General features: G+C 40.1%; 2 protein-coding genes and 3 long non-coding RNA genes across 9 annotated transcripts; 3 read left to right on the forward strand and 2 right to left on the reverse strand.

Annotated features, from left to right (window-relative positions):
• The first annotated feature begins 621 nt into the window (after positions 1–621).
• On the forward strand, positions 622–7,842 carry LOC136237939 (uncharacterized). 2 transcript variants are annotated; one of them, XR_010692658.1, is made up of 5 exons: positions 622–636; positions 690–745; positions 6,602–6,741; positions 7,351–7,436; positions 7,691–7,842. It is a non-coding gene; the product is annotated as an uncharacterized lncRNA (long non-coding RNA). The 2 variants fall into 2 exon arrangements; XR_010692657.1 differs by lacking the exon at positions 6,602–6,741.
• Positions 7,843–11,946: 4,104 nt separating this feature from the next.
• Positions 11,947–15,479, forward strand: LOC136237931 (ankyrin repeat and protein kinase domain-containing protein 1-like). The gene is made up of 2 exons (XM_066028207.1): positions 11,947–12,904; positions 14,412–15,479. Exons 1-2 carry the CDS (start codon positions 12,194–12,196, stop codon positions 15,408–15,410), a joined length of 1,710 nt encoding a protein of 569 aa, XP_065884279.1. The 5' UTR covers positions 11,947–12,193; the 3' UTR covers positions 15,411–15,479.
• Positions 14,181–16,383, reverse strand: LOC136237942 (uncharacterized). The gene is made up of 4 exons (XR_010692661.1): positions 15,876–16,383; positions 15,742–15,828; positions 15,164–15,333; positions 14,181–14,513 (listed from the first exon to the last, which is right to left on the reverse strand). It is a non-coding gene; the product is annotated as an uncharacterized lncRNA (long non-coding RNA).
• Positions 16,384–17,392: 1,009 nt separating this feature from the next.
• On the forward strand, positions 17,393–24,478 carry LOC136237933 (uncharacterized). 4 transcript variants are annotated; one of them, XM_066028218.1, is made up of 9 exons: positions 17,393–17,879; positions 17,942–18,003; positions 19,251–19,335; positions 20,287–20,368; positions 20,423–20,509; positions 21,452–21,536; positions 21,590–21,628; positions 21,975–22,077; positions 24,201–24,478. In XM_066028218.1, the coding sequence occupies exons 3-6, from the start codon at positions 19,271–19,273 to the stop codon at positions 21,458–21,460; spliced, it is 243 nt and encodes an 80-aa protein (XP_065884290.1). In that variant the 5' UTR covers positions 17,393–17,879; positions 17,942–18,003; positions 19,251–19,270; the 3' UTR covers positions 21,461–21,536; positions 21,590–21,628; positions 21,975–22,077; positions 24,201–24,478. The 4 variants fall into 4 exon arrangements, with proteins under 4 accessions (XP_065884290.1, XP_065884289.1, XP_065884291.1 ...); XM_066028217.1 differs by having other exon boundaries at positions 17,393–18,003; XM_066028219.1 differs by lacking the exon at positions 19,251–19,335 and having other exon boundaries at positions 17,394–17,879.
• Positions 18,681–19,437, reverse strand: LOC136237943 (uncharacterized). The gene is made up of 2 exons (XR_010692662.1): positions 19,235–19,437; positions 18,681–18,866 (listed from the first exon to the last, which is right to left on the reverse strand). It is a non-coding gene; the product is annotated as an uncharacterized lncRNA (long non-coding RNA).
• Positions 24,479–26,475: the final 1,997 nt, after the last annotated feature.

The following is a 26,475-nucleotide window of genomic DNA, read 5'->3' on the forward strand; positions in this document are numbered from 1 at the left end:
TTCAAAAAACAGAAGTTATTCAACATAGTACACATAATGTTGCGGATTGTTCAAATAGCTGTTATACAAAAGGGTGCAGGGTGAGTTTGTGGTGGCTAAAATCACTTTGTACATACTAAGGAATAACTGTACCAAGTTTGGTACTTTGGTCCAATAAATCATGATATTGCCTAAAATTTGACATAAGAGACTGGACTAGCTATTATAACTTTCGGTTTATACTTTCCGTGGTGAAGCTGGCAGTTTTGTCTAAATTTTACAATTATCCCAATCATCATTTACAAGTTACATCTAGCCTAAAGTCATGTACAACTAGCTTTTGACAATTTGCCCCTTTTTAAGTCTCTGTTTTGCCTAGCAGGCCACATATACTAGGATAGCATAGAGTCTAACTACATGTATGTATATGAAACACACTCTGGCTGGTACATACCAGCAGCCCAGTGTGTGCCTTGTGGCACTTATGGGCTCTGTACATACTACTGGTCTAAATGTATGTCACTATCTCCTTACTTGTGTACATGTCAACACTATCACATTACACTTCAACAGATGGAGCAGCAGATGAAGACATCTCATGAGGAGGAGAAAAAAGTGCTACAAAATTCAGCTCAACAACAAATAACAAGATCACGGGTTGGTTACTATGAGAACCAGCCACTCCTCCTAATGTGGTGTGCTATTATTAGGAAACTGAAAGTAATTAAAAGGAGAAATAGATGAATTGAAATCAGAACTTGTCAAGGTAACATATTGACTATGTAAATATGTAGTATGACATAATTACCTGAATGGCTCAGATCACAGAGAGGTCGCCAGCTATTCTGGATTACATGAGGAATGTGAGGTGAACATATCAATGTGTTTGGCCTAGTTTTCCATATTTCAGCAAGTTTGACAAAAAAAAACAATAGTGATGTCACGTCTGGTACCCTATAAGTACTGTCGCGTGATCACTCCCATCGGCCATTTTCTGGCTCCGACTGTAGACAATAATGCTGGAGGAGTGAAGTTAGATAAAATGGGAGACACTGCTCTCAGAAAGTAGAGAGACTCTGCTCTCAGTAATTAGAGAGACTCTGCTCTCAAGTCCCAACTTATCAAGGGTTGGGGTTGGGTGGGACATTGATATGTTCACCTCACATTCCTCATATAATCCAGAATAGCTGGTGACCACTCTGTGATCTGAGCCATTCAGGTAATTACATTTCAGAATGCTCGGATCACATATCAATGTGATGTTTGTAGCGAAGTTGTGGGAACAGATAACACTGAAACTCCAACAGCATTTGTATTAGTAGGCTTATAGTAAAAACGTTAGAAAACAGACTCTGAACTCCAGTTCGCTGCCTCCAATATTTGGTTTGTTGTCACACCAGAGGAGGCTGCTGCTGAGACAGAAGCACTCCTAACAGAGTGAGCTTTGAAGTTGTCAGTATCAATGCCAGCCAAGTTTAGCATGGCTAGAATCCACCTAGCCACTGAGGAGGATGAAATAGGATTATGTGGCTTAATGTAAGACAAGAAGAGCTTGGTCTTCCTGTCTGGCCCCGTGCCTCTGTAGGACTCTGTCCTGGAGATATACTCAGATAGTGATTCTTTGGGGCAGAGACTCTTATCTGCAGGGAAGGCTGGAAACACAAATGGAGCAGCTAGTTTAGATGGTCTGGATTGTTTAGCCAGAGTACTAGGTTTGAATTCCACACCATCAGGTAGAGATTTCATGTATCTTAGATCAAGGTTGGAGAGGTCGTGAGATCTTGATGGTCTTGTCAATGCTAGTAGCATTACCAGTTTTAGTGAGAGTGACTTAAGGGGTAAGGAACCGTTCTCTCCCATTGCAGTTATGTACCTTGTCATGATAGACACATCCCACGTGGTGGAGTATTTCGGTTGGGGAGGCCTTTGGTTGAAGGCTCCTTTCATTAGCCTAACAATTGTGGGGTGCTGACCCACAGGACAGCCATCAACCTGTTCATGAGTTGTGGAGATCGAGGACCTGTATGAGTTTAATGATCTGTACTGGTAGCCGTTTTGGTATAGCCCTGCTAGGAAATTGGCCACATCGCTTATAGGGCCACAAATGGGATCTCTATTCCGTTCACTACACCAGCTTGCCCATTTTCTGAAGCATGAGTCGTATGACTTTGATGACTTTTCCCTCCATGAGGACAGGACCAGGTCAGTAGCTGTTCCTGAAAGGTGGTTACGCAGGCATCTCTCCCTGATATGACCCACATGGCTAGTTGGGGTAGGAAGTCTGGAAGGTGGTTCTGACACACTGGTTGTATCATCTCTGATGATTTGGGTATGAGGAGTGGTACTCTGACCAGTCTCTGTAGGAGCATTGGGTACCAGGCTTGAGCTTTCCACACTGGAGCCACCAGGATGAGCTCTGGAATGCTTTGACTGCATGTGTGTGACAGGACTCTGCGCTATCATGTTCCAAGGAGGGTTCGCATAGATCTTCTGTGGAAGATCTGACCAAGTCAGTGTGAATGCATCTGTCGCCATTGCCAGGGGGTCTGGCTTCCAGCTGACAAATGTTGGGAGCTGATTGGAGAGACGGCTTGCCTGTTGACAAGGGACCCAGCTGAGAATTGATTCTCTGGAATATCTTGGGTGATAGTTTCCACTCTGACCTGTCTGACCATGCTCTGGACTCCCTGTCTGCAATGGAGTTCATGACTCCTGGTAGGTGTTGAGCTTCTAAGGAGATGTTCCTCTCCATGCACCACAACCACAGGGTTTTTGCCAGGTGTGAGAGTGTTGGGGACACTGTCCCTCCTTTCCTGTTGATGTACACCACTGCAGTTGTGTTGTCTATCCTCAGAAGAACTGAGATGCCTGATCTTTCTTTGGCAAAGGTTTGAATTGCCAGAGTTGCTGCCAAAAGTTCCAGGCAGTTGATGTGTAAGGTCTGTTCCTGAGAAGACCAGGGAGCTCTGGTTAATTTCCCCTTGCAGGTCGCTCCCCAGCCTAGTCTCGTGCCCAGACCCCACCCACTGCGTTGAACAGGGTCTGGTGACATTCGCAGGAGTTTTGGGCCCTACGCCATTTTTCTTTTCTGACCAATCGGACGCCTTGATTCAGGTACAACGCGATTTGATAGGCTGGAACTAGGAAAATGGCCGACTACAGCTATAGATACAAATGCGTAAACAATATGGCGGCGGGCCCAAAAACATAGCGTAAGTCACCAGACCCTATTCAACGCAGTGGGTGGGGTCTGGGCACGAGACTATCCCCAGCCCTGCAGTGAAGCATCGGAGTCTATTACTATCATGGAGGCTGGAGAGATCAGGCTTCTCCCATTCCAGGAGGTGAGATGGTGTTCCCACCATTGCAGGTCCTCTATTTCCTGTGGGGATAGTGTGATTGTTGACTGGTAGTCCTGAGAGTTGGCTGATAGGGTCTGTCTGAGACACATCTGTAGTGAGCGACAGAACAGCGGTGCCATTTGGAGAGCTGGACTGGTTGCATTCAGCTTGCCTAGGAGCTGAGCTAGTGATCGAGCTGGGGCATTTGGGGTAGCCAGAAGGTGCCGAGCTTCGGTTCTGATCTTCTTTATTTTCTCTCCTGGAAGTTTCAGCTCCATGGACTGTGAGTTCACGGTCATTCCAAGGAATTTGATTTGCTGACAAGGGGTTAGTATGGATTTTTGGTTGTTGATGACAAACCCCAGATTCTCCAGGAGGAAGAGTGCTATGTATGTGTGCTCTTGGATTAGCTGTACTGAACTGGCCGTGAGAAGCATGTCGTCCATATAGATTACTAGCCTGATGCCCAAGGTTCTCAGAAGCTCTACAGCTGGTTTGAGGACCTTTGTGAGCACTCTCGGAGCAGTGCATAGCCCGAAGGGGAGACATAGAAACTGGAATGACTCTGCATTCACTTTGAAGAGGAGGAGATGGCGGAATTGTTGTGCTAATGGTACCATAAAGAAGGCATCCTTCAGGTCTACCTTTGTCATCCAGTCTCCCTTCTGAAGAAGGGATTTCACTGTGTGAAGGCTCTCCATTTTGAAGTGCTCTGACCTCACATGGTTGTTGAGCCTTTTTAGGTTGATAACTGGTCTCTGACCACCATCTTTCTTGGATACCATAAACATGCTGGAGTAGAAGCCCATTGTCTGGAGTGGGACTATTTCTATGGCTTGTTTCTCCAGCAAGGTTTGTATCTCCTCCTGCAGCAAGGTCTGGTTCTCTGATGAAAAGTGAGGGCTGTGAGGTATGACCTCTTGTTTGGGAGCTGATAAGAGGGGGATGTGATAGCCCTCTGTCACTGTCTGTAAGACCCACTGGTCCTTGGTCAGCACTCTCCAATTCGGAATGAATAGACTGAGTCTTCCAGCAAACAATTTGTGAGACCTGGCTATCACAGCTGCCATTGGTGAGATGCCTTGCTTGAGGAGCCCCAGCCAAGGGGGAGACTGCCATTTGCAGTTCGTGTACAGTATTGGCATGCCCATGATAAGTGGGTTGTGGTCTGCTGTGCCTGGTGCAATCTCTGGCACCATGTGTGGTGGTGTGGTGAGTCTATCCCCTTGGCGATGGGTGGAATCTCTGCCACTCTTGTGTGGGTTGGTGAGTCTATCACCATTGTATCTGATGCAATCTCTGGCATCACCACCTGATGTAATTTTGGTGGGGTGGTCTTCAACACCTCTGGTGTGGATTGCCTCTGAGGGATCTGTGCCCCTCCTTGACTTGTGCATGCTAAGTGCTGAGTACTGTTCACAATGTTTAATGATTTTTGAAAAGGTATTGTACACAATACAGTGTTCAGTTTTTGGCAGGCTTTCTCTGCTGCTTGTTGCCCCCTTGGTTGTTGCTGCCTCCCCGGGACATTGGGGGGCAGCCCCTCTGAAAAGACTGGTTAGGTCTTGAGTTGGTGAAGGATCTCTGGAGGGAGTGGGCAGTGTCGATGTGCTCCCTGGCCCGTCTGTCAAAGTCCTTCCTGAAGAGTAGGGGGGCAGCATCCTTGAAGGACTCCTCTTCCTAAACTAGGGTGGATAGCTCTCGATTAAGGAAGCGGGAAGCTTTCTGGCGTCTGTCCATGGAAATGGTGGCTGATGCATTGCCCAACAGTCGTAAGGCTTGCTGTGTCGACTCTGCGGCATCTTTTGGGGTGAGCACGCCTCTGCGTGCTGACTCAAGCAGGTTCACCAATGGGCTGGCCACATCCAGTACCTGGGATTGAAGATGGACTAGGTTCGCATCAGTGTCTTTTGCCTGTTTGGGCAGCTTGGCTTTGATGGCTGGGTCCAGCCTGGGGCATTTTGTGTGTACACTGTCCGGAGGTGAGTGCTTCCTCTTGACGTTCTTGCGTCTCTTGCTGGAGAGTGTCTTGGAAAAGGCGTCTTGTATCACCCTGGCGGTGGTGTCTGATATCTTCGAAGATTTCCCCTCGGAATTGGACTCCTCTGGTGACCAGTAGACGATCTCGTCGTAGTCTGGGGGTCATTAGTTACGGAGCGTTCGTCCCATGGTATAGGGTCTGTGCGACTCTGCGCACTACCGTCCTTGGGTGCCTCACGGGTTGGTTGTGGCTCTGCGCGGTGACGGGGGGCTCTGCGTCACGGCCGAGACTCTGCTTGGGTAGCCTGTTTACACATGCGAGATTCTGCTCGCTGCCAGTTTGGGCCTGCGGGGTGGCTGATTCTAAGTGGGAGACCCGCTGTGACACAGTATTTAAGCTCCCATGAAGCGACTGAAATTCTGCTGCCATCTGATCCCGAAGGGTGGTCAACATCGTAGAGACGCCGGCAAAATCGTCCGAAGATCTCTGCTGGTGATGGCGGCTATGCCACTTCTTCCTCTTCTTGTGATGGTGATCCGGTGAAGAGCTAGTTGACATCGTGCTACACGTGTTGCTGAGCAAGAAAAAAGGCCGATGGGAGTGATCACGCGACAGTACTTATAGGGTACCGGATGTGACATCACTATTTATTTTTTTTGTTCTACAAACTTGCTGAAATATGGAAAACTAGGCCAAACACATTGATATGTGATCCGAGCATTCCGAAATGTAATAATGAAGTGTTTTGTGAAGGTAGTTTATACTGTAACTATTAATGCTGCAACTCAAAGATCACTTGTCTTCAGAATCCTTAGATTCCTTACCTAATAACATCAGGGGCGGATCTGGGGGGGGTTCAAAGGGTTCCCCTTTTGAAAGAGCCTTTCTTACTTGAGATACTCTAATAGAGCAGTCACAGTAGTCTTTTGAGGAGCAGTGTAGCAAGCTATGTATGTAGTTATAAATAAGGAAATATAGTTGGTGAGGGCATCTATGGTAGGGGCAGCTATTGTCAGCAGGTGTTGACTTTTTTTTTTGGGTCTTCAACTTACAGCTAGGCTGAAGTTGCAATTCCAGAGTGGAACCCCCCTTTATAAAAGTCTGGATCCACCCCTGAACATTATGATGTAAAAATTTTATCTCATAATCAAAAGTTCATTGTTAATAACATTTGTATATTTGTGGATACTTTTTGCTGTAATGTAGGGGCTTTCCAATTGCAGATGTAAAATTCCTCATAGCCAGTCCCTTTAAATCTAAAACTTACTTGTGTATGTACATGATGTGTTGTTCCCTATAGCAAAGAGACCAGAATCAGTTGAAACAGAATCAGGAGATAATGGAGATGTTACAGAAACACTTGAGAGTGCTGAGGAATTTGCCACCTATTACAGCATTTCCTAGCAGTATTCACGCTTAAACTTTCGTGGTGGACGAAAGGTGCCTGCTCAAAGCATTTAGCCGTGCATGTAAACAATGCACATTTGTCCACATTCCTGATAAGTGGGTGTGGCTCACAATGATAATGATGCATACATACACCTGATGATCAATTAAAGTGGGTGTGGCTTCACATTAAGCATACACGCAGCGATGAGAATGGCTTCGTGCTTGCCTTCAGACTACTACAACATAAATGGGTGTCGATCCATGTATGACTAGCTACAGACAGTGATGCACAATTCTAATAAGTAGGTGTGGCTCATGGAAGAAGCTGGGCTGCTGCAGGACTTTCCATGTTGTTAAGCAAATTAATTTTATTTCACACGTCAAACAATCCGGTCAGATAAGCTAGTAGCAGCATTTGCTAGAAAACTGTCGCGGCTTTTGAGAAAACTGTGAAATCCGTTTTGCCCCTCAAAACTTTCTCCCTATACGGTACACTGGGCCCTGTATACCTTGGGACCAACCAATTTCCAAGTTCCCACATTAACAGGATCTGTTTGTATGTCATACCTGTGATGTGTGACCATCCTTCACTATCAGTACACACTGTTGTATTACATATCATGTACAGTTAGTTGATGGTTGTCCTCCTCCCTATTCCAGACCACTACTCTACACAATGCTGGCCTACTTCATGACAAACACCAGTACTACAAGTCATCAAGTGATGAGGTCACAACCACAACAAAGTGAGTGTAATTTTATGAGACATTGAGATGGGAGGTGTACACTGATATCTTAAACAGTGAAACGTCACTGTCTTGTATGAGACCACCTCATCGTAGTGATCATGTCAAATAGGTCCCAAACATGGCTAAGGTGTACTTCATGACCTCATTAATAAGACCACCTCATTATAGTGACCATGTCAAGTAGGTCCCAAATGTATCATTCATTAATGTACATACTATCTGTCATCATACTATCATATCTCCTTGTACAGGTATGACCAGTGACTCTAGTAGTGTAGAAGATGATGAAACAACAGAAGAACAGTCCCACACAACAAACAATTACACTACACACATCACTGACAATATCACTATTACACAACCTGTATGTGATGATCAACAGTGATCAATAGGAACTAAATGATACTTTGTCATCAGGACACTGTTGACAACATGAATACAACATGTTGATATTACTGTAGTGATACTGATAGGGTTGTCATTCAGGCCTGTACTCGGAGACACTCAACAATAATACAGAATGTGGATTCTAGAGCTTGTAGGGAATGGCTGCATGTGTCTCCACACCTACAAACTTAAACTGATAGTTTGATAACTTGCTTGGACTCTGGTTTGGTTGTCCCCAGATGTTCTATGCTTATTGCAGATAGCCACTGTATTAGACACTTATCAAGCTCATTGCAGCACCATGTCAATGAGTCAATACACTAAAGTGTGCAGAAATATACGATGTTATACAAAATGTGTTATTAAGCCACACCCTCAATCTCTATTTAGTCAGGGTTGTAACCTTTAAAAAATGCCTTTTGTGCACTTTTGGATAAAAGCATGAAACTTGGTATAAAGTTTGTGTGTATGACAAAGATTATTTTTCAGTAGGGAGCCACCTCAGATTTGACCTTTACAGGCAATTTTATGTTCGAAAACTATCATTTTTATCTCCATTAATTTTCATGTTATGATCCAATATCTGCAAACTTGGTGTCAAATTCAAGCTCTTGCCCTAAAGAATAAGTTGGTTTTTACAGAAAGTCCATAGCTTAATCAGTTCTAAAGTTACAGTGATTTGAATGGTAAAACATGTCACAATTTTCTCCCGCCCACGCACAAGCTTGATGAAATATGTACAGAAACAGATTTACTTTTTCGATGTATGAAATTTCCCATGTTAAATAGGCATGATACTTTAATACTTAGGGATAGGTCAATGAACTATACCATGGGGTACATACCCAGGTTATACTCTGTGTGGCGGGATTACATACAAGGTCCAATTTGTGTAAATTTTACTAATTGAAACTTCACAAAAATTTTACTGCTGTTTTCATATGAATGCATTTTGACTATATATACCTTCTGGATTCTAATATTTTATTAAATCATCATAACCAAGACAGTTGCTTGTGTTCTGTAGTTTGTGATTGCAGGAGTTTCTACTGTGCACTATTAAATTCCTAATTAATCTCAACGCCTCTATAGCTGTAATGGAGAATATCTCTAATCTGACAACGATCGTTTGCTAAATCAATATAGAACTTTGTCTGTTTGATATTGTCTTGATAACCCAACATCCCCACACAATTTTTCTGTCCTATTTAGCACTGAGGTTTTACCGTATAGCTGTTTAGCATAAACAACTCACTCCTACAATTTATAGCATTGATCTCTTTACTTTAAAATAATTTATAGTGCATGTTTACAGGTACCCGTATTGTATTATAATCTTATAATGGGCCGGGAGTGCTGAAATGGGTGATCACTACGTAATTATAAGTTATAACCCAGTGAGTCAACTATAGGTAAGATTGACACATTGCTCTATATAGCTAGAATGTAGAAACTCAATAAAAGTTTTCTTGATTCTAATTTTGTATTTATTGTATACAGTGTGTAATGTCAAAAAGCTTGCAATAAGATACTGTAGTGAAGGAATTGGCGGTATACTTTCAATAGTATATAATAGTATAAATACCACTAGCTGAACTGCCTTATAATAGCTATGTACATGTATATAGATCACCAGTAGTACTGTTTAACACCAGTTCCTTGCAATACATACAAACCATAACACACCAGCATAATCCTTGATATACTGCATGTATATACAACATTAAGGGTGCTCTAGAATGGCATTGTTGCATGCAGTATTGGAGTTTAAGGAGAAGGGCAATGTGTTAATATTGCATGCTTAATTGTACTGGTTATTTTGTATCCCATAGGCATTAGCACCATTTTAGCCATAATGTTCTACTTCATTTTAGATGAACAGTGTGTTTACTGTATATGCTATATCTCCTTGTATAGAGAGTTGGTCTCTTAGCACAGGTGGCCACTATAAGACAGGTTCCACTGTACAATTGTAATGATATCACATATCTAACTTAACTTATGTTGTAAATACAATCTGTACTATATATGTATATAAGTGCACGCTATTATTGCATGATGTGCATGGGCAGGTGAAAATAGAGCTACTTTTTACTCTTATAAATGGCTATCAGGGGCTGGTTCCAGAAACCCCTTTGGGGCTGGACTTACTTCAGAACAGCTGTCCAGCCCTTAGGCAACTAGTATTATACCTCGTATTATACTGATTCTTAACGGTTAGCACACGAATCATACTCACCAATGCTCTGATACTTTCACTATTCTTGCTGTAAAACTTAAGGATCACAAGTATTTTTGAGAGCATAAGATCGAGCTAGATACTTTAATAGAACAGTCATCTACTCTAATAGAACATTCAGTTGAAACAATAAACATTATGCTAGTTCCACAATGTATTTGTTTTTAGGATGCAATTTATCCAAACCTATCTGCTATTAGAGATGTATCTTATGTGTGTAGTTCAAAGGCCTTTTATTTATTGATATCTATACTTGTACAGTACTTAATGACAGCCTTTGAGGAATACTGTATTCATGTACACATGCATCATTGAAATTGTTCTCAAACCTCAATTGTTCTCAAAACTTTAATCTTCAAAATTTTCCTATAGGCATATATGCCCTAGTATTGTGATTTGCGCACTGAGGTGCAGTTAATGATTCTTAGATACTTCCTGAATGTTAACCACCTCATATTTTTATTGTGCACGTTACATATAAGTAAGTTTTGTGTTGTTTTGTAATATTTTCAAGCATTGTAGTGTACGTAGAGTACTTTAAAAAACGTACTGTCGGGTGGAAGGTATAGTCACTGGTGCTTACTTTAAAGTGTGTAGTTACTTCGCTCGGGTTAGCGATTTTCAGCTCCAGAGCATTTTTCTGGTGGCTGTGTCATCAGCTCAAAAGTATAAACCACTTCAAAGTAGGCACAACAATGCCATAATTGAAACCACAACTCCACCTTAGGTATTGTGGCACCTCCACTTTAGTTGTTTGCTTTTATAAGTTGCTAACTTGATGTTTTTACTTACTTGAGATAGCCACTTGCCTATATGGGTATACACCATTGTATTGAGAAGTGTGCAGTAGGTGAAACATATTTGCTCACCACAAAGCATACAATGATTGCTGAGATCCAATAAGAACTGAAGTTACTCTCATTACATGTACAAACTTGCAGCTAGAAGCAACTGCAGTTTCAAGATAGTCCAGATTACTAGATGGCTTCCTGATTCAATTGTGCCATTTTCCCTTAAAATGTATGGGAAGCCCTGGAGAAATTTTTTTACCTTTTTTCAGTTTTTAAGCACTGTGCATGCCAAAGTAGCTAATTCCAACCCAATAAACTATATATTTCTGAGATCGGCAATCAATACACTATCTATTCAGCATATAAAAAGCCCATTTTTCCAAATTTTAAAAATTGGGCTGGAATGCCTACTATTGATGAAAACATGACATATTAAATGCTAGTGAGCATCAGTAGATCAGAAACTCTGTAAAATATTAGAGTAAGTTTCATTAAATTTCAAGCATTGTAAAATTAAAACCCTGGGGGAAAACCCCACATCTGAGTCCTGCTACCACTGGAAACCCCCTTCTGAAAATCCTAGATCCACCCCTGGCTATAACTATTGAATAGTGCCGGAAAGCTATGGACTTTCTTTAAATGTTACTGTCCTCTTTAGAGCAAGAGCATTAATTTGACACTAAGTTTGGAAATTTTGAACCATGCATAAGTGAGATACAGTAGACTGCAGAAAAAAGTTAACGTTTCGTAATTTTAATTACGCTGTAGTAGCGTAATTACAAAGCGTAATTACGAATTATGCTCTATTGGTAACTATGAGTATATTGTATATATGGCTGGTGAAAAACTACTTTTTTGCATAATTACAGATTACAGTCAAAACGTAATTACAGTACAAACATGGTAATTACTTAGTAATCACACCGTAATTACAATTACGAAACGTTAACTTTATTTTGCAACCTACTGTAGATGAAAAACTGAACGTTGTAATGCATTAAATTGAGTGTAAAGGTCACCAAAGGTCAAATCTGAGATGGCTCTCTATCAAAAAATAACCTTTATGATAGCTACATACAAACTATGTGACAATTGTCATGCTTTCAGTCAACAAAAGTGCACAAAAAAGGTCTTAGAATCCTAGCTAATTGTTTGCGAAATGGCTGAAGCACCGGAGAAAATTGAGGATCTCAGCGATAAGTTGATGGGACTTACTCTCAATGAAGTCCGACCACTGACCCAACGCCTAGGAAGAGGAGCGTACGGTAAAGTGTACGCAGTGGAGTATCGTGGGGTGGTATGTGACGCTAAAGAGATTCATTCAATTCTCCTCGAGGATGAGGATACGGGAAAGCTTCGAGCGTGAGTGCATCCGTTCCAGCGAGCTCACCCACCCCAATATCGTTCGCCTCATTGGTGTCTATTATCATCCCAGTCGAGTATCACTTCCGGTGATGGTTATGGAGTTGATGGACGAGAGCCTTACCAAGTACGTGGAGAAGCCAAATATCAGTCTGAAGAGGAAGATCTCTATATTACACGATGTAGCTGAAGGACTGACCTACCTGCACACTCGTACTCCTCCAGTAATTCATCGCGACTTGTCCCCCAATAACATCCTGTTGAAAAATATGTCATTATTTCCGGTTGCAAAGATTGCTGATTTGGGCGTGGCTAAAGGAATAGATGTTGATAGCTGGAGCGCCATGGAATATCTCAGTCAAGCCCCTGGAACTCTTCCCTTTATGCCCCCTGAAGCTTTAGTCAACAAACCCAAGTATGGATTGTCCTTAGATGTATTTTCCTTTGGAGGAGTAATGCTGTTCACCATCAGTGAACAGTGGCCTGAACCAAAAGCTCAAGCTGAGTTTGATCCAGTGACACGTCAGACCAAGGGGCTAAATGAAGTTGAACGTCGTAAGGAGTACCTTGACAAGATGACAGGAGAAGCTGAAGTATTGAGACCACTGGTTGAGGCTAGCTTGGATAATAATCCAGCCAGACGTCCCCCAATCACACACTTGTCTAACAAGATCAAACCACTGAAGGTGTGTAATGTGTGTAGTTTATGTGTGACACTGAGTTATTCCATGTAAAGTAATAGAAGAAGTTGTAAGGATTTTAACTCTTAGCAATAGTTATAAGTATTATTAAATATACATCATAGTACATACCATATGACCTCTCCAATTGGTAATTATGCTTCTTGTCTATCGTCTGCATCCTTTTCTGAGGATGTGAAATCTCAAAATACATGCAAAAAAGCCAAAGTTGGCATACTGAGAGACGTACTTCAGAAATGCATGTGGGGCTGCAGTGAATATGTTACATCTGCCCAAGAGTCACAATAATAGCAATTATCAGTTAAAACCTGTAAGAAATTGACAAATGTTGATCAATATACTCTAATAGAACAGTCATTTCATTGCTGTGAAATTATTATTATTAACCACTTTACAGTGACCAGCACTGAAAATCTGACAGCAACATGTGCTGCAGCCTTAGGATTACCTAACCTAATTTCAAGGACTTAGACTTAATGACTGATAAGGTGTAACAGAAAAGGGGCCAAAGTAAGGAAAAAATCTCTCCAACCCCAGGATTCGAACTGCAGGTCACCCAATGTCTAGTTGGGGCCACACTCAGTCTTTCTCCAGGAGGGATGGATAAAGGAATAGATGCCACCTTCCTGCATCCAAAATTGAATTCCACAGGACCAGAAACACAATTACAGTTGGAGTGACCTACCACACAGCCAACACTGATGTATAAAATTTGCAGATCAATGGCTGCCGCTACCTTGGGCTATCCCATGATGGGGTCATTTACTGAATCCCATATAAAGTATCAATTATCGACTACCAGCAATGGCGGATCCAGGATGGGGCATTTGGGGCAAAGGCCCCCCTCCCCACCCCTCCCTCACCTTGTCACAGTCGAGGAGCCAGCCATACTTCTGATTAAAATAGTTACTAAACTTTGTCAGGCCAAGATCAGTTTATCAACTCATGAAAATATGTACATTTTACTACAAATTCACCTGAAACCAAAGCGAACGAAAATCAAACTAACTGTAAAATTGTCACCCAGCACCTTCGTCCGTACTAAGTGCCTCTAAAAATAATTATCGTGTTGTTTAAGACATTCAGAGCCTTTTAAACAGCTTTTAAGACTTCACAACCATCTGAAACAAAATGGCAAAAATCAATAGTGAGACACTACTAAGAGGTGACTATTTGCTGCTTCAAAAATGCAGCACTGAACTAGAGAATCTGGTTCTCCCCTGTTTGTGCCCCTCCCCTTGCCAGCTCCTGGATCCGCCCCTGACCAGTACCTGTAAATTTATATTTGCATAATACTCCCTAAAACTCTGCCTTGGATATAATTTAGTATGTGTACACGCCCACCGTTTCAAACCATTAGAATGCTTGATACAATTGCAAAATAAATTGCAGAATAACATGACAATCATAGAAGAGACATCACGACACACCCTCACTCCCCATTATAGTCTTCATAGTAACTCATCATCAGTAACTTTATGTGTGTGTTTAGGAGTTGCCTCCTCAAGTGCCGGCACTACAATGTGGTTGTTATGAGCTCACATGGGAGAGGTGTGCAGACCTGCCATCTCCCATGTATGCCATATCAGCAGTCCTACATGACAAGAAGGTATACATCATGGCTGGTGATTCTCCAGATAATGATACATATTATCATGTCTACTGCTACAACATCACCACTGACCAGTGGGAACAGTTACCTCCCCCTGGTCACTACATGGGCAGACTACAAGTAATTGATGGGAAATTAACTGTAATTGGTGGACGGGATAATGCTACTAAGAAGGTCACTAATAAGGTTACCACCTACATTAACAATGGTTGGACTGACCACTTCCCCAGCTTGTTAAGAGCCAGGATCAAACCAGGAGTAGTGAGTCACTCAGAGTATGTCATTGTAGCAGGTGGAAAAAGAGACGATGACACTATTGAGATACTGAACACTACACAACCATCTCACTGGATAATGACTAGTATTCTCCTACCAAAGCCAATGTGGTACATTTTCCCTACCATCAGTGACAATATGATTGTTATTGTGGGATACAGTAAATCAACAGGCAGGACCAATAGAGTATACCAACTACCAGTGGATATCATCACATCATCCACCACATCACAAGCTACCAATAACCAGCCAGTTCAATGGATGGAGTTACCCAGTGCCCCTCACTATCACACTATAACAATACCAAACTCTCACCCACCAGTGATCATGGGTGGTATAGTACAAGGTGTTCCTACCTCTGATGTTGCCATGTTGGATGAATCTACTAACAAGTGGAATACAGTATCATCATTGTCCAGCCCCAGGGATAGTGTTGCTGTAGTCCCCATTGATTCTGACACCATCCTTGTCCTTGGAGGTTGTACTGGTGGAAGAGGTGTTGCAGGAGCTCTGGCACATTCCATCACTACAGTGGAGAAGGGAAAAGCTACCCTACACAAAGTAGCAGATATTCTTACAGAAGATACTCATTGTAGTATCTAGTAAGACTATACACACACTTTGTATGTTACTGTAATATTATTTACTATTAATTATTTCTAATTGAGAATACATTCAGTATGGGTTGATAGTGGACGTTATTGTAGAGTGGTTTGGGAAACTGGTTATTTTAAAAACTATGTATAACAAATGATACATGGTATATTCTAGGGTAACAGTGCAGTGGATCCTCCATTATCTGAACACCATTATTTCTCAAGTTCAAACAAATTGCATTTAACTGCTCTAATTGAGCAGTTATTGTCACTTTCAGATACTCAAGGTGTTAATAGAGGTCTGGATCCACCGTACTATAAATTCCACAATAAAATACCTTCTTGTGTTTTTTAGTGATGTCTCTTGGATCATCTTTTCACTAGTGGTTACAGTGGCAGGTTATCCACCATTCTCCATTCTTCTCCTGTAATGGACACTGTCACACTTGAAGTACTCACTTTATACACTCACTATATGTAGTGATCTCCTCTTGACTGGATGAACTACTTGACAACTTCACAGCCCGTGTGATTACTGCATACACCCACAACATTGCTAGTACTTATAGGAGCATTTATAATTTATTCAGTGAGTGCTATCCCACTAGGGACCTGTGAGAAGGCTTAAAGGGAAGTCAGAATCATGTACCTAAAACGTGAAGAATACAGAAAAAATCCCAGACCCAGTGGTGACTTGATCCCCAGCAACAAGTAGTCTAGGCATGTGCTAAAGGAGCCACAACACCTTGAATTTTAGTACAGTATTTAGTGAAATACAACACGGAGGAGTAATACATCCAGGTTGAGGTTCCAAACATGCTGACTTGCATGTACTTTATAAACCACATACTAGTTTAAGCACATATTGCAAGCTGTTACCAGAAATGGACCACAACATTACAGTGAACCATCCCAGGAGTTACATAACACCTTGTTTTGATTTGTACACTAATAACAAAGTACATGCAAGACTAAGTAATGGAATAATTTCAGAGATCTTTACTATTTATTTTCATATTTAGTAGTCCTGTAGACTAATAAATGAATGTCTTTGTAGTTAGTATGAAATAATTATTCCATTCCACAGTCTATACACACTCCCACAAATACACTATTAGGATATGGAGACATAGAGGAAATTTGCTCCATGTGCAGATGTGGGGAAACAAGGGGGGCACTGGCCTCTCTATGATCCTCAACTGCTTTGGAAAGATCGAGATACTTTAAGAACATTAAATGTGATACAACAGAAGATGTCCTCGGAACTTATCTGAGGAATCAAAAATATTTAGTGGGGACATACAGCTTGGTACACCGTGAAATTTTATTATTTATTTATTATCTAATTTATCCAAAGAGGAAGGGGTAGCACCAAAAGGCTAGGCCTGCACAAGGCTGCTTTCCCAACAGCTTACACATCTACATACAAAACTAGCTAGCTACATAAAATTATTACATGGCACCATATGAAGAAGTTTGCTACAAAAACAGACATTATTGTGCTTAATTGTCCTACATATATCACACTCAGAAAGTTACTAAACAGACACAACGTGGACAGTACACAATCATTAATTTTCAATGGTTTTTCAGTCAAAACGTATTGGACATGCCTGTTCCAGCTGGCATTTTTGCTGCAAATGTCCACAAAATTCTTGATATGAAAACTAAAAATGTCACGACAATTTTAAATTAACATCCATCTTGGTTGTACTCTACCACTGCATTCTTCAGTGGGATATGATATTGGAAGTGTTATCCCACTAGTGACCTGTAAACATAGATTATATCTATGCTGTAAATGTAGGAGTCTGGCATTGTTGAGGGCTGGCCTCGGGGCTGGCAGCTGCAGAAGGTGAGACTGTGAGTAGATTGTGCATGAGAACACAACAAATGACAGGTCATATTAACACTGTACACTTAAGTCTCACTTGTCAGGACATGCTGTATTAAACATCAAGTGATGGTGCTTCTGTGAGATTCTGCTTTGAAGTCGGTGTCCGAACGAAAATCTTAGAATACAAGTGCGTCGCCTAGGGCGTCTCCTGACAAAAACTGTTAAGCCGCAAGAAAGAAAGAAACGAAACTTGACTCGTTTATCAGACTTCTTGCTAGTAGTTTACTGAAGCCAGTACATGCTGAATATCGCGTGAGATTGTAGTAGAAACAGTACAACTGACGATTGTAGTGCAGATCAGCAAACGACAGTGAAGGAAGTCGCTATAGTGGAGTCCCTTGAGGCAATTGATGTAAAGAAGGCTGCACCATGTATACACTGACACAAATACAGAGAGCAATGAGTGGAAGAAAGTTTATTTAACACCTCAAGCTAAGGGATAGAGTTTTGTACTGAGAATGGTGAAATAGTGGACCTAGCTGCTTCAGATCGACAGTACTAATATCAAGGTGGAAGGTATCGCTTGTTATGGTTGTAACTTGTTGGTGTTGATGGAGGGACAAGTGGCTCTCACTCCAGGTAATAACATTATTGATAATCAGAATAGCTTAGAGAACACTGCTGTTGGTACTTCATCACAGACTCCTTTTGTTATGGGACGTCGTATTGCTAGGAACTCTATTCTCAATAGAATGGACTGCAGGTCTGTGGGTGTAGTGTGTGTTTGTATGTGTGTGTGTGTGTGCGTGCGTGCGTGTGTGTGGTATTTGCAAGTTCTGTCACAAAAATCTGCCAAAACAGTCACAAAGTCACAAAGTCAAGGGAAAACCTGTTTTAGATGATGAAATGATTCCTGACAATGAGTGGAATAATGCACTACTACAAGTTTACATTGCTCGATGAAATGAATGCTTTTCATTGTGGGTTTCAATTTACAGGACACATGCAGTCACATGCTAACTAGTGCTAAGGCACAACAAAGCAGTTTAGCTGAGCTTCAATCATATTATATAACATTTATCATTGTCTGATTTTGAATATAATGTGATATGATGATTATGGTTATTGGAAGCTCGATTGGAAGACGCTCTGATGATAATATTTTTTAAGGTTAGTGTTGAGTCAGATAGCTAGCTAACATTGAAAATAGTGAAGTCTCTGCAGTTCTGGAGTGAGACTGGGGTAATAATCATTTCAAAAAGATCGAGATTCTCTAACAGAGCAGTCAAACACTCCAATAGAACAGTCATTGCATGCAACAGAGAATAAGTAAGTGTTTATCCCCAGGAGGCTAATATGTTTTTAGCATGGTGCTGCAAATGCAAGTTTTAAACTGAGCAGTTGCTGTCCTTTGAATACCAAGTGCTACAACTCAGAAAATCAATCAGAAACAATTAATGCATAATATTTTATTTGCATACAAAACTACAAAGATATTAGACAATAAAATGTGTATAGCTTCTGAGGGACTATAGACATGCCCCCAGATCCCCTGCTCTAATATGCCTATGAACTCTGGAGCACATGACACTTCTCCATTTACATTGTATCACATGAAGAATGTTCCTGTACAAAGAAAAAACACGAAATAAAAGCATAATGCATTTCTGAAAAGCATAAAAACAAGCATAATAGGCAGAAAATTGGGTAAATGCCAAAAAATATAATAGGCAAATTTTAGAGCATAATAGACTCAAGCCTCGACAGGGCCTGTGATAACCATGCAGGCATGTGGCCACAAACTACACCCCATCACATATGAGGCTATATACCATAATTATAGCCGGGAAAGTTTGCGGGAGGAAAATTTGGAGAATTTTCTGTGATATGATTTTGGCGAGAAAAAGTTTGGCAAATTTGATAGTAGCTAATACAGATTTGTGTTAGACAAATGATTTGGCAAATTTTAATTTATCAAAACACCGCTCACTCACCAAACTTTCTGGTAAGTGTTCCTGTAGGACAATGACATGAGTAGTAGTGGTGGTGGTGACAAATCTAAAGCTGTATCCAAATTGACAACAACTTCCACAGCGTGAGTTCATCTGGTGTTATGTTGTGCACCAAAGTCTAAAGAGTTGGCATGTGTGTGAATGCTTGCAAGTAAATACCGTAGATTCCCTAAAATTTTGGCATCTCTAAATATTCGGCACTCCCCGTGCTTTGAACGCAATGTGCTCTAATAATAAATTTCGGCAAGTAGAAAGAAAGTTTCTATTATAAGCGCGCTAATTTTTCGGCACTTGGAGTACTAGTTGACGAAGGTTTCTTTAGTACTGAGGATTCCCAGTGACCTCACATAATATGCTACCTCGATGCTGGATGAAGCACCAAGTGTGAAATTGTTCACGGAACAAACATGCCCAACGATATCATCGTGTGACATCACGGCTACCACAAAACGATCTTTGTTTCTGTTCACAGAAGAACATCTCTCCTGGAGCCCACAAACATGATACATCCTCAGATATAACGCTCTGTTAAGTCATGGAACACTTCATGCAGCAACTGGGAGCTAGCGAGATTTCACGAGATAGCTACTAGTTTAACGATAGTAGCTATTGATTGTGGTTTCTATTATTATTAGTGTCGAGTGACTGTATACAAAAGCGATGTAGTAATGACAATGATCATCTCTCCTGGACAATGTAGGCAATCACGGTATATAAGTTAGTGCTGCAGCGAAGTGAGTGTTGCGGCCAGTATCGTCAGTTCCGCCACAAGGCGTTCCTGTTGGTCCCTGTAGAAAGAAATCCAGAAAGTAACCAGTAAGTAAATCACAAATAACATAGCCATGAAGCGTGCAGACTGTATTAGGGATAGATCCCTAAAAATTCGACAATAACACCGGGTTGATATGTTTTTTTCCTAATTGTTCGGCCAGACACGAACGGAATTAATTTATTTTTTGCCGAATTTTTAGGGAATCTGCGGTATACAGTTTTGTGTGTGTAGTGTGTAGTAATTCTCAGTTATATTGTTACAGACATGATGAAATGAAATCAGAGCATACAAAGTTACAGAGCCAGTTAAAGGAGTTTGAGAAGAAACAAGCTGACTATGAGGAGGTGAGACTAGACCACTACAGTAGTGTATCACATGATCTTGTTGTCATGGTGTAGGAACTAAAGAAAGCTAAACAGGAAACTGAACAAGCTCAACAAAACATGAGACATGAGCTAAGACAACTAGAAGATAACAAAAAGAAAGTAAGGAAGTTGTGTGTAATATTTGCACACTTTTATGTAACTAAACATGTTACTTTCATTGTACTATTAACAAATATCAAAACCTCTTATCAAGCTGTCTTCTATGAGCTTTAGAATTAAGGGTGATTTTTGGAGTGTAAGTAAAAGGCCTTTCATGATATCACTTCCACAATAAGTTTGACTATATTCTATTAGGATTTTCATCCTTTTTATTTTAGAGTATCATTATCTACATTGATGTGTGTGATTCGTGATTCTGTGCTGGAATTTTGTGAATGCTTAATTTATGCCTGAGCAGACCCAGCAGCAATGTTGTGCTCCATTAGCCCAAATAGTCCCCACACACCTCCGTTTTCTTAGCACTATGTGGCCATTGCACTTCAAACTTGAAGTGGTTGGTCCAGTGGTATACTAAAAGTCTATGCATCAAAAAACACCATGGCTGTTACATACCAGGAGCCTTGAAGCATTGTGCTTTGTGGGCTCTCTGTACATACCTATGGTCACTCGATTTCCTCACTTACTTGGCTTGGTGCTTTTAAAATTACCTATTACTCTGGTTTCTAGAAATTCTTTTTTATTTACCTGTTATTCTCAACATTATTCCTGATGGATTGATTTACAATTAAGTTACATGCATTTCTGTTTCAGCTGTAAATCAGCACAAAATATAATGCCAGATACAGTCACTGGTGACTGTTTTATTAGGATAAGTGACTGCTCTATTAGAGTTATCTCTATCTTTTTCTTGATTTTGTGCTAGCAATGTTTGAGGATGTGTTTCATGCAAGAAAAGTTTATGAATTTTAAGTTTGTTATTCTTGAAGAGTATTCCTAACGTATTCCTGTTTCTTTTTACCACCAATTATTCCCAGCATAATGTACGCATACCTGCCTATCACTTATATACATAATTATTACAATCACATTACACTTCAACAGATGGAATAGCAGATGAGGACATCTAATGAGGAGGAGAAAAAGGAACTACAAATTTCAGTTCAACAACAAAATCACAAGATTGCTGGTTAGTTTTTATGGTAACCAGCCACTCCTCCTAATGTGGTGTGCTCTTATTAGGACACTGAAAAGAAACTGAAGAAATCAGAACTTATCAAGGTAACATATTGACTATATAAAATTAATGCCACAATAATGAAATATTTTACTGTACATGCCCATGTGTAGCTACTGTTACTATTAACAAGAGTATTTTTATATACTCTTGCTATAAATGTTATACATTTCTGTAACTCAAAGATCACTCTCTTCAAAATTCTCTAGACCCAGTAACGTTATGATGTAAATGTATAAACTTTTTGTCTCATAAATAAAAGGTTCATTTGCCACTGTTAATAAACATTTATATTTGTGGACAATTTTTGCTGTAACATAGAGGTTTTCCAATTGCAGACGTAAAGAGCTAGACCTTTTGAGACTAAAACTTACTTGTATGTTTGTGTAGTGTGCTTGTAGCAAAGAGACCAGTTGAAACAGAATCAGGGGGTGATGGAGATGTTACAGAACCACTTGGGAGTGATTTGACAACTACAAACTCCTCAGCAAAGGTATATGCAATTGACACATGAGTAATAAATAAACTATTGAAATTGTGGCCACTCTTAACTTTTAAATTCTTCTATAAAGACTGAAATGAAAACAAATGAGATAATCATCCTACCAGTAATGTACATGTATTAGGGATCATGGAGTAGAGCTGGCAGAGGCGGATCTAGATGGGTTTCTGAGGTTTCGACAGAAGCCCCCTTTTAAATTTAGCTCAGTGGTAGTCTAAATACATAAACATTGTTGTACTGACAATCATATCAAACAACTATATATCACTGTGTTTCAGTAGTATGCTTGCAGCTGCACTTAACGGACACCATTTATAGTTATTAAACCCTCAATACCACATCACTTTCATCTCCCACTGTATTAAAAACGATACTCTAATCACAATAATGATAAGTATGTATCATGATAGTACGTGAAGGACAACAAGTTGCATGATAACACACTATAAAGTGAGCAGTGTGTATCACTTACTGCTCTTTTCTTGAGAAAAAAGCGAGCCTATGGTACAACAATAGTAGTAATTTACAGGTATTACATCCATCATGATAGTGTAATAGCTAATTATCACAATACGATTTGACAAGAAATATCACAATATTTGGTATTTTTCAATTATTGCCCAGCACTATCATGGAGGTTTCACAAAAAAATATTAGCTTCACAATACCTTCATGGCACCTTGGCAGTATTTGTTACATATAGTCAAACTCAAAAGTGCCTTCAGTGCCACCCAAAATGCTACCAATAGGTTCTTACAAAATAAAAATAATATTTTGGGAAATTTTCTACTGACTTGACTTACTTACCAATGCCTTCACTCTAGCAACTCAATAAGGGGTAACACTAAGGGCTTGGATTTTCACTGTGAGACATTGCTACAGCCCGACAGGTTCTTTTCTCCATACCATAGTACCAAGAGTATTATGGACCCTTGGTAGTACTTGTACATACAATGCATGCATCATGAACTTACCTTTGTACTCCTTTGTATCATATTCTTTTTGTTGACAGTGCAAGGTGTCGATTCGCAGTAGCGTGTCATGGCTTCCCTGTAGCTACGTGCTGAACATATGGCTATCACTATGTAATTTCTGTAGTGACAGGATTGATTTCAGATGCTTATCATGATGTTCTCTGTTTGCAATGCTGTGTAACATGCTAAACATAGCTGAAAATGAACTATAATGGCCACTTAACCTTTCAGTAATTAACCATAATTTTGGGTGCATGTTTTTACTTTATGATTATGTCTGGTGCCATTATTTCTTTTGATGTGGTATGTGCTGATTCACCAGTCATATACAAAGAAAATTAGTACATCTGCAGGTATAGGTGACCTCCCTTGTTTCACTTATTTCTATGGTCCCTATATTCTAACTTTAAGATTCATTGTTAGGTGAAATTTGAATAAGTATATCATTCACAACATCTGCCAATTTTATCTTTCCATGACAGTTACTTGCTATTTCTTAAATTCATGATCCCAAGCATGCATTACACTTGCAACCACTTGAATTATTTGTTTCATCATACTAAGAGTTAATAATATGGGGTCCTATCATTTTTGTAAATTCTTGATCAAACCTTCATAAGCCCATTCTTGTATGAGCTTCAACTCTCCTGTATACTTGTTTGAAGATTCATTATCCAGGGTAGTGCTGAGCGATAGTAAAAATTTTACTATCACGATAGTTACTCCTTAAATATCACAATAGTGAATACTATCCCAATAGTTTATGAAACGCTTTGCTCTTAACAAAATCTTAGTTGTATAGCTATGATTTGTAGTCGTATAGAGAGTTATTTTTGCATGCACAGGACATTTGTCAATTAACTGCGTGGGTGGACGATGAATATGGACTTTTGGTATGGCCACTCCTTTGTAAGAAAGCTGGTAATACTAACTGTAAAACAGTATAGAAGGCTTGTTAATAACATTTTAATGCAGATCTTAGCTTATCATAACTATCGCGATAGTGATATCACTACTATCGCTATCGCGATTGTGATTTACTATCGCGATATATTGCACTATCGATACTATCGCACAGCCCTAATCCAGGGTGATGTTTGTGTTATGTAGCCATTAATCCATTATTGTCTGTATTGACAGGTCGAGGAACTACAGGAAACTACTAAGAATGTCGACAAGTCTCCAACAAGAAACACAAAGAGCAAAGTTTGTAACTAAGGTAGTTACCAAGGTACAATGTAATTTTGGTGTATTATAATTTTTAATCATTAAGACCAATATATTACATGAAGCGTAATTGGTTTATTTCTTCTTTCCCTTTTTCTTCTTCAATGCGGAAGTTGATTGGTCGGCTAAACTCCTGGAACTGTTTTTCACCTGGATGTGTTGAATCTCCCTTTTTTACCTCATCTGAAGCAGTCAACTAAACACTCATATGTTCTGGCTGTTGAGCAGTCAGTTGATTCACTGATTGTAGAGCTGCGACATTCTGTAATAGCCAACAGTCCAGATGTCTCTTCCACTGTCCTAAACTCTTTATCTGTTGCTAAGGCTTCACTTTCAGTTGCTAACATATACTCTGCTACATTCAAGAACCATGCACATCATAATTTACATTGTACTCACATTGATTATTAGGAATCAAAATTTGAGCCATTAAACTGTTCAAAATAAATTTTTGATATTGTCACTCTGGAGCAAGCTTGGCTTTTGTGGGTTGATCTGAGAAACAGCAGCCCTAGCTTCTTGCTACATGCTGGTTGTGGTGCTCTACTCCTATGAACCTGGCTAGGTGGAACATCATTTCTACCCCTAAATGTGCCCTGTGTGAAGTTCCCCAACCCACAACAAACCATATCTTGACTAGATGTCCTGTTGCACTTGATCAAGGCAAGTAGCTACATATCCTGGAGACATCATTCAGTCTCATTCACGGGCTCCAACAGCATTTACCTGACATTTTAAACTCTACACAGCTATCTTGCTAGTGCCTGCCCATTCCAATCAATCTTTCCTCCACCTTTAGCAGGCCTGACTTGGTTTTGGTTTCTAATAATTCCATCTGTTTGTTCAGACTAACTCAGCTGTACATCTTTTTGCTACTAGAACTCAGAGGGAAGATTGGTATAGCTATTTACAGTATCACCTTCAGCTTTCTGGCTTAACGGTTGATTTTATTTCCTTGGTTTTTTATTCCAGACACAATTGCCCAAGTAGCTAATGCTTGTCAAGTGACGAAGATACCTGTCCGAGCAAGTTGCTTGCATTGCTGTCTCTTGCTCGTAATTCTAGAGCTGGATCTATCAGATTATCTAAACTGAACTTTTCTGCATGCTATAACTATGTATTATTATTATTGTCAAGAGTACATAATAAAAATAGGAGGGTACTCTTGTTATTGTGTATAATTGTAAACCTCATATGCATGAGTATAAAACAATATGTTAATTAAATTAATAAACTTGTTATTAACGTAACACTTTGAAAATGTCAAGAGATTGCAAATAATCAGGTAAGTTGTCCCATAACTGAATGACATTTGGATAAAAGCTGAATTTATATGCATCTATTCTGGTAGATGGCTGAATAAACTGTCCCTTGTGGAATATTGAATGTAGTTTGGACGTGGCAAATTCACACATTCATGGATAATTTTGTAAAAAAAGCAAATGCAGTTTTTTATTCGAGTTTCAGTGAATTAAGCATATGAGTGACACTACTTGTCTGACAATAATATTATTGGATATTACACATCTGGCAGCATGTTGGTGGACACCCTCTAGCTTATTAATTGCACATCTGGTATGGGGAGCCCATACTGACACAGCATATTCAAGGATTGGTTTGACATATGTTAAATATAATTTTCCTCTGACAAGATCTATCTTTATATTGTAATTTAATAGTGTCAGTCTTGTCAGGGCTCCTGTATTCACCACATGCAGTATCAGTGCATGGTACCCCTAAGTCTAGACCCCTGTAATTATGTTGTATATTATCTTAATGAAAATAAGACGCTAATCATCACTGTATTAGAGCTTTCAGCTACACAAAAATTCACCCTGTAGAGAGTTTAGAAACAAAAAATCACCTGGTGGAGAGTTCATCAGCAAACAAGTCACCCAGTAGAGAGAACAAATCACCCTGTGGATAGTTCAGCTACGAACAAATCACCCTTCAGCTACAAACAAGTCACCCTGTAGAGAGTTCAGGTACAAACAAATCACATTGTACAGAGTTCAGTTACAAGTAACCTATAGAGAATTCAGCTACAAACAAGCCACCTCAGCTAGACATTAAGAAGTCACCTGTAGAGTTCAGCTCACCCAGTAGAGAGTTCAGCTACAAACAAGCCACCCTGTAGAGAGATCAGTTACAAAAAAATCACCCTGTAAATAGTTTAACTACAAACACG

Source organism: Dysidea avara, chromosome 11 (genome assembly GCF_963678975.1).
Source record: "Dysidea avara chromosome 11, odDysAvar1.4, whole genome shotgun sequence".
In the NCBI taxonomy this organism is placed as follows: Eukaryota; Metazoa; Porifera; class Demospongiae; order Dictyoceratida; family Dysideidae; genus Dysidea; species Dysidea avara.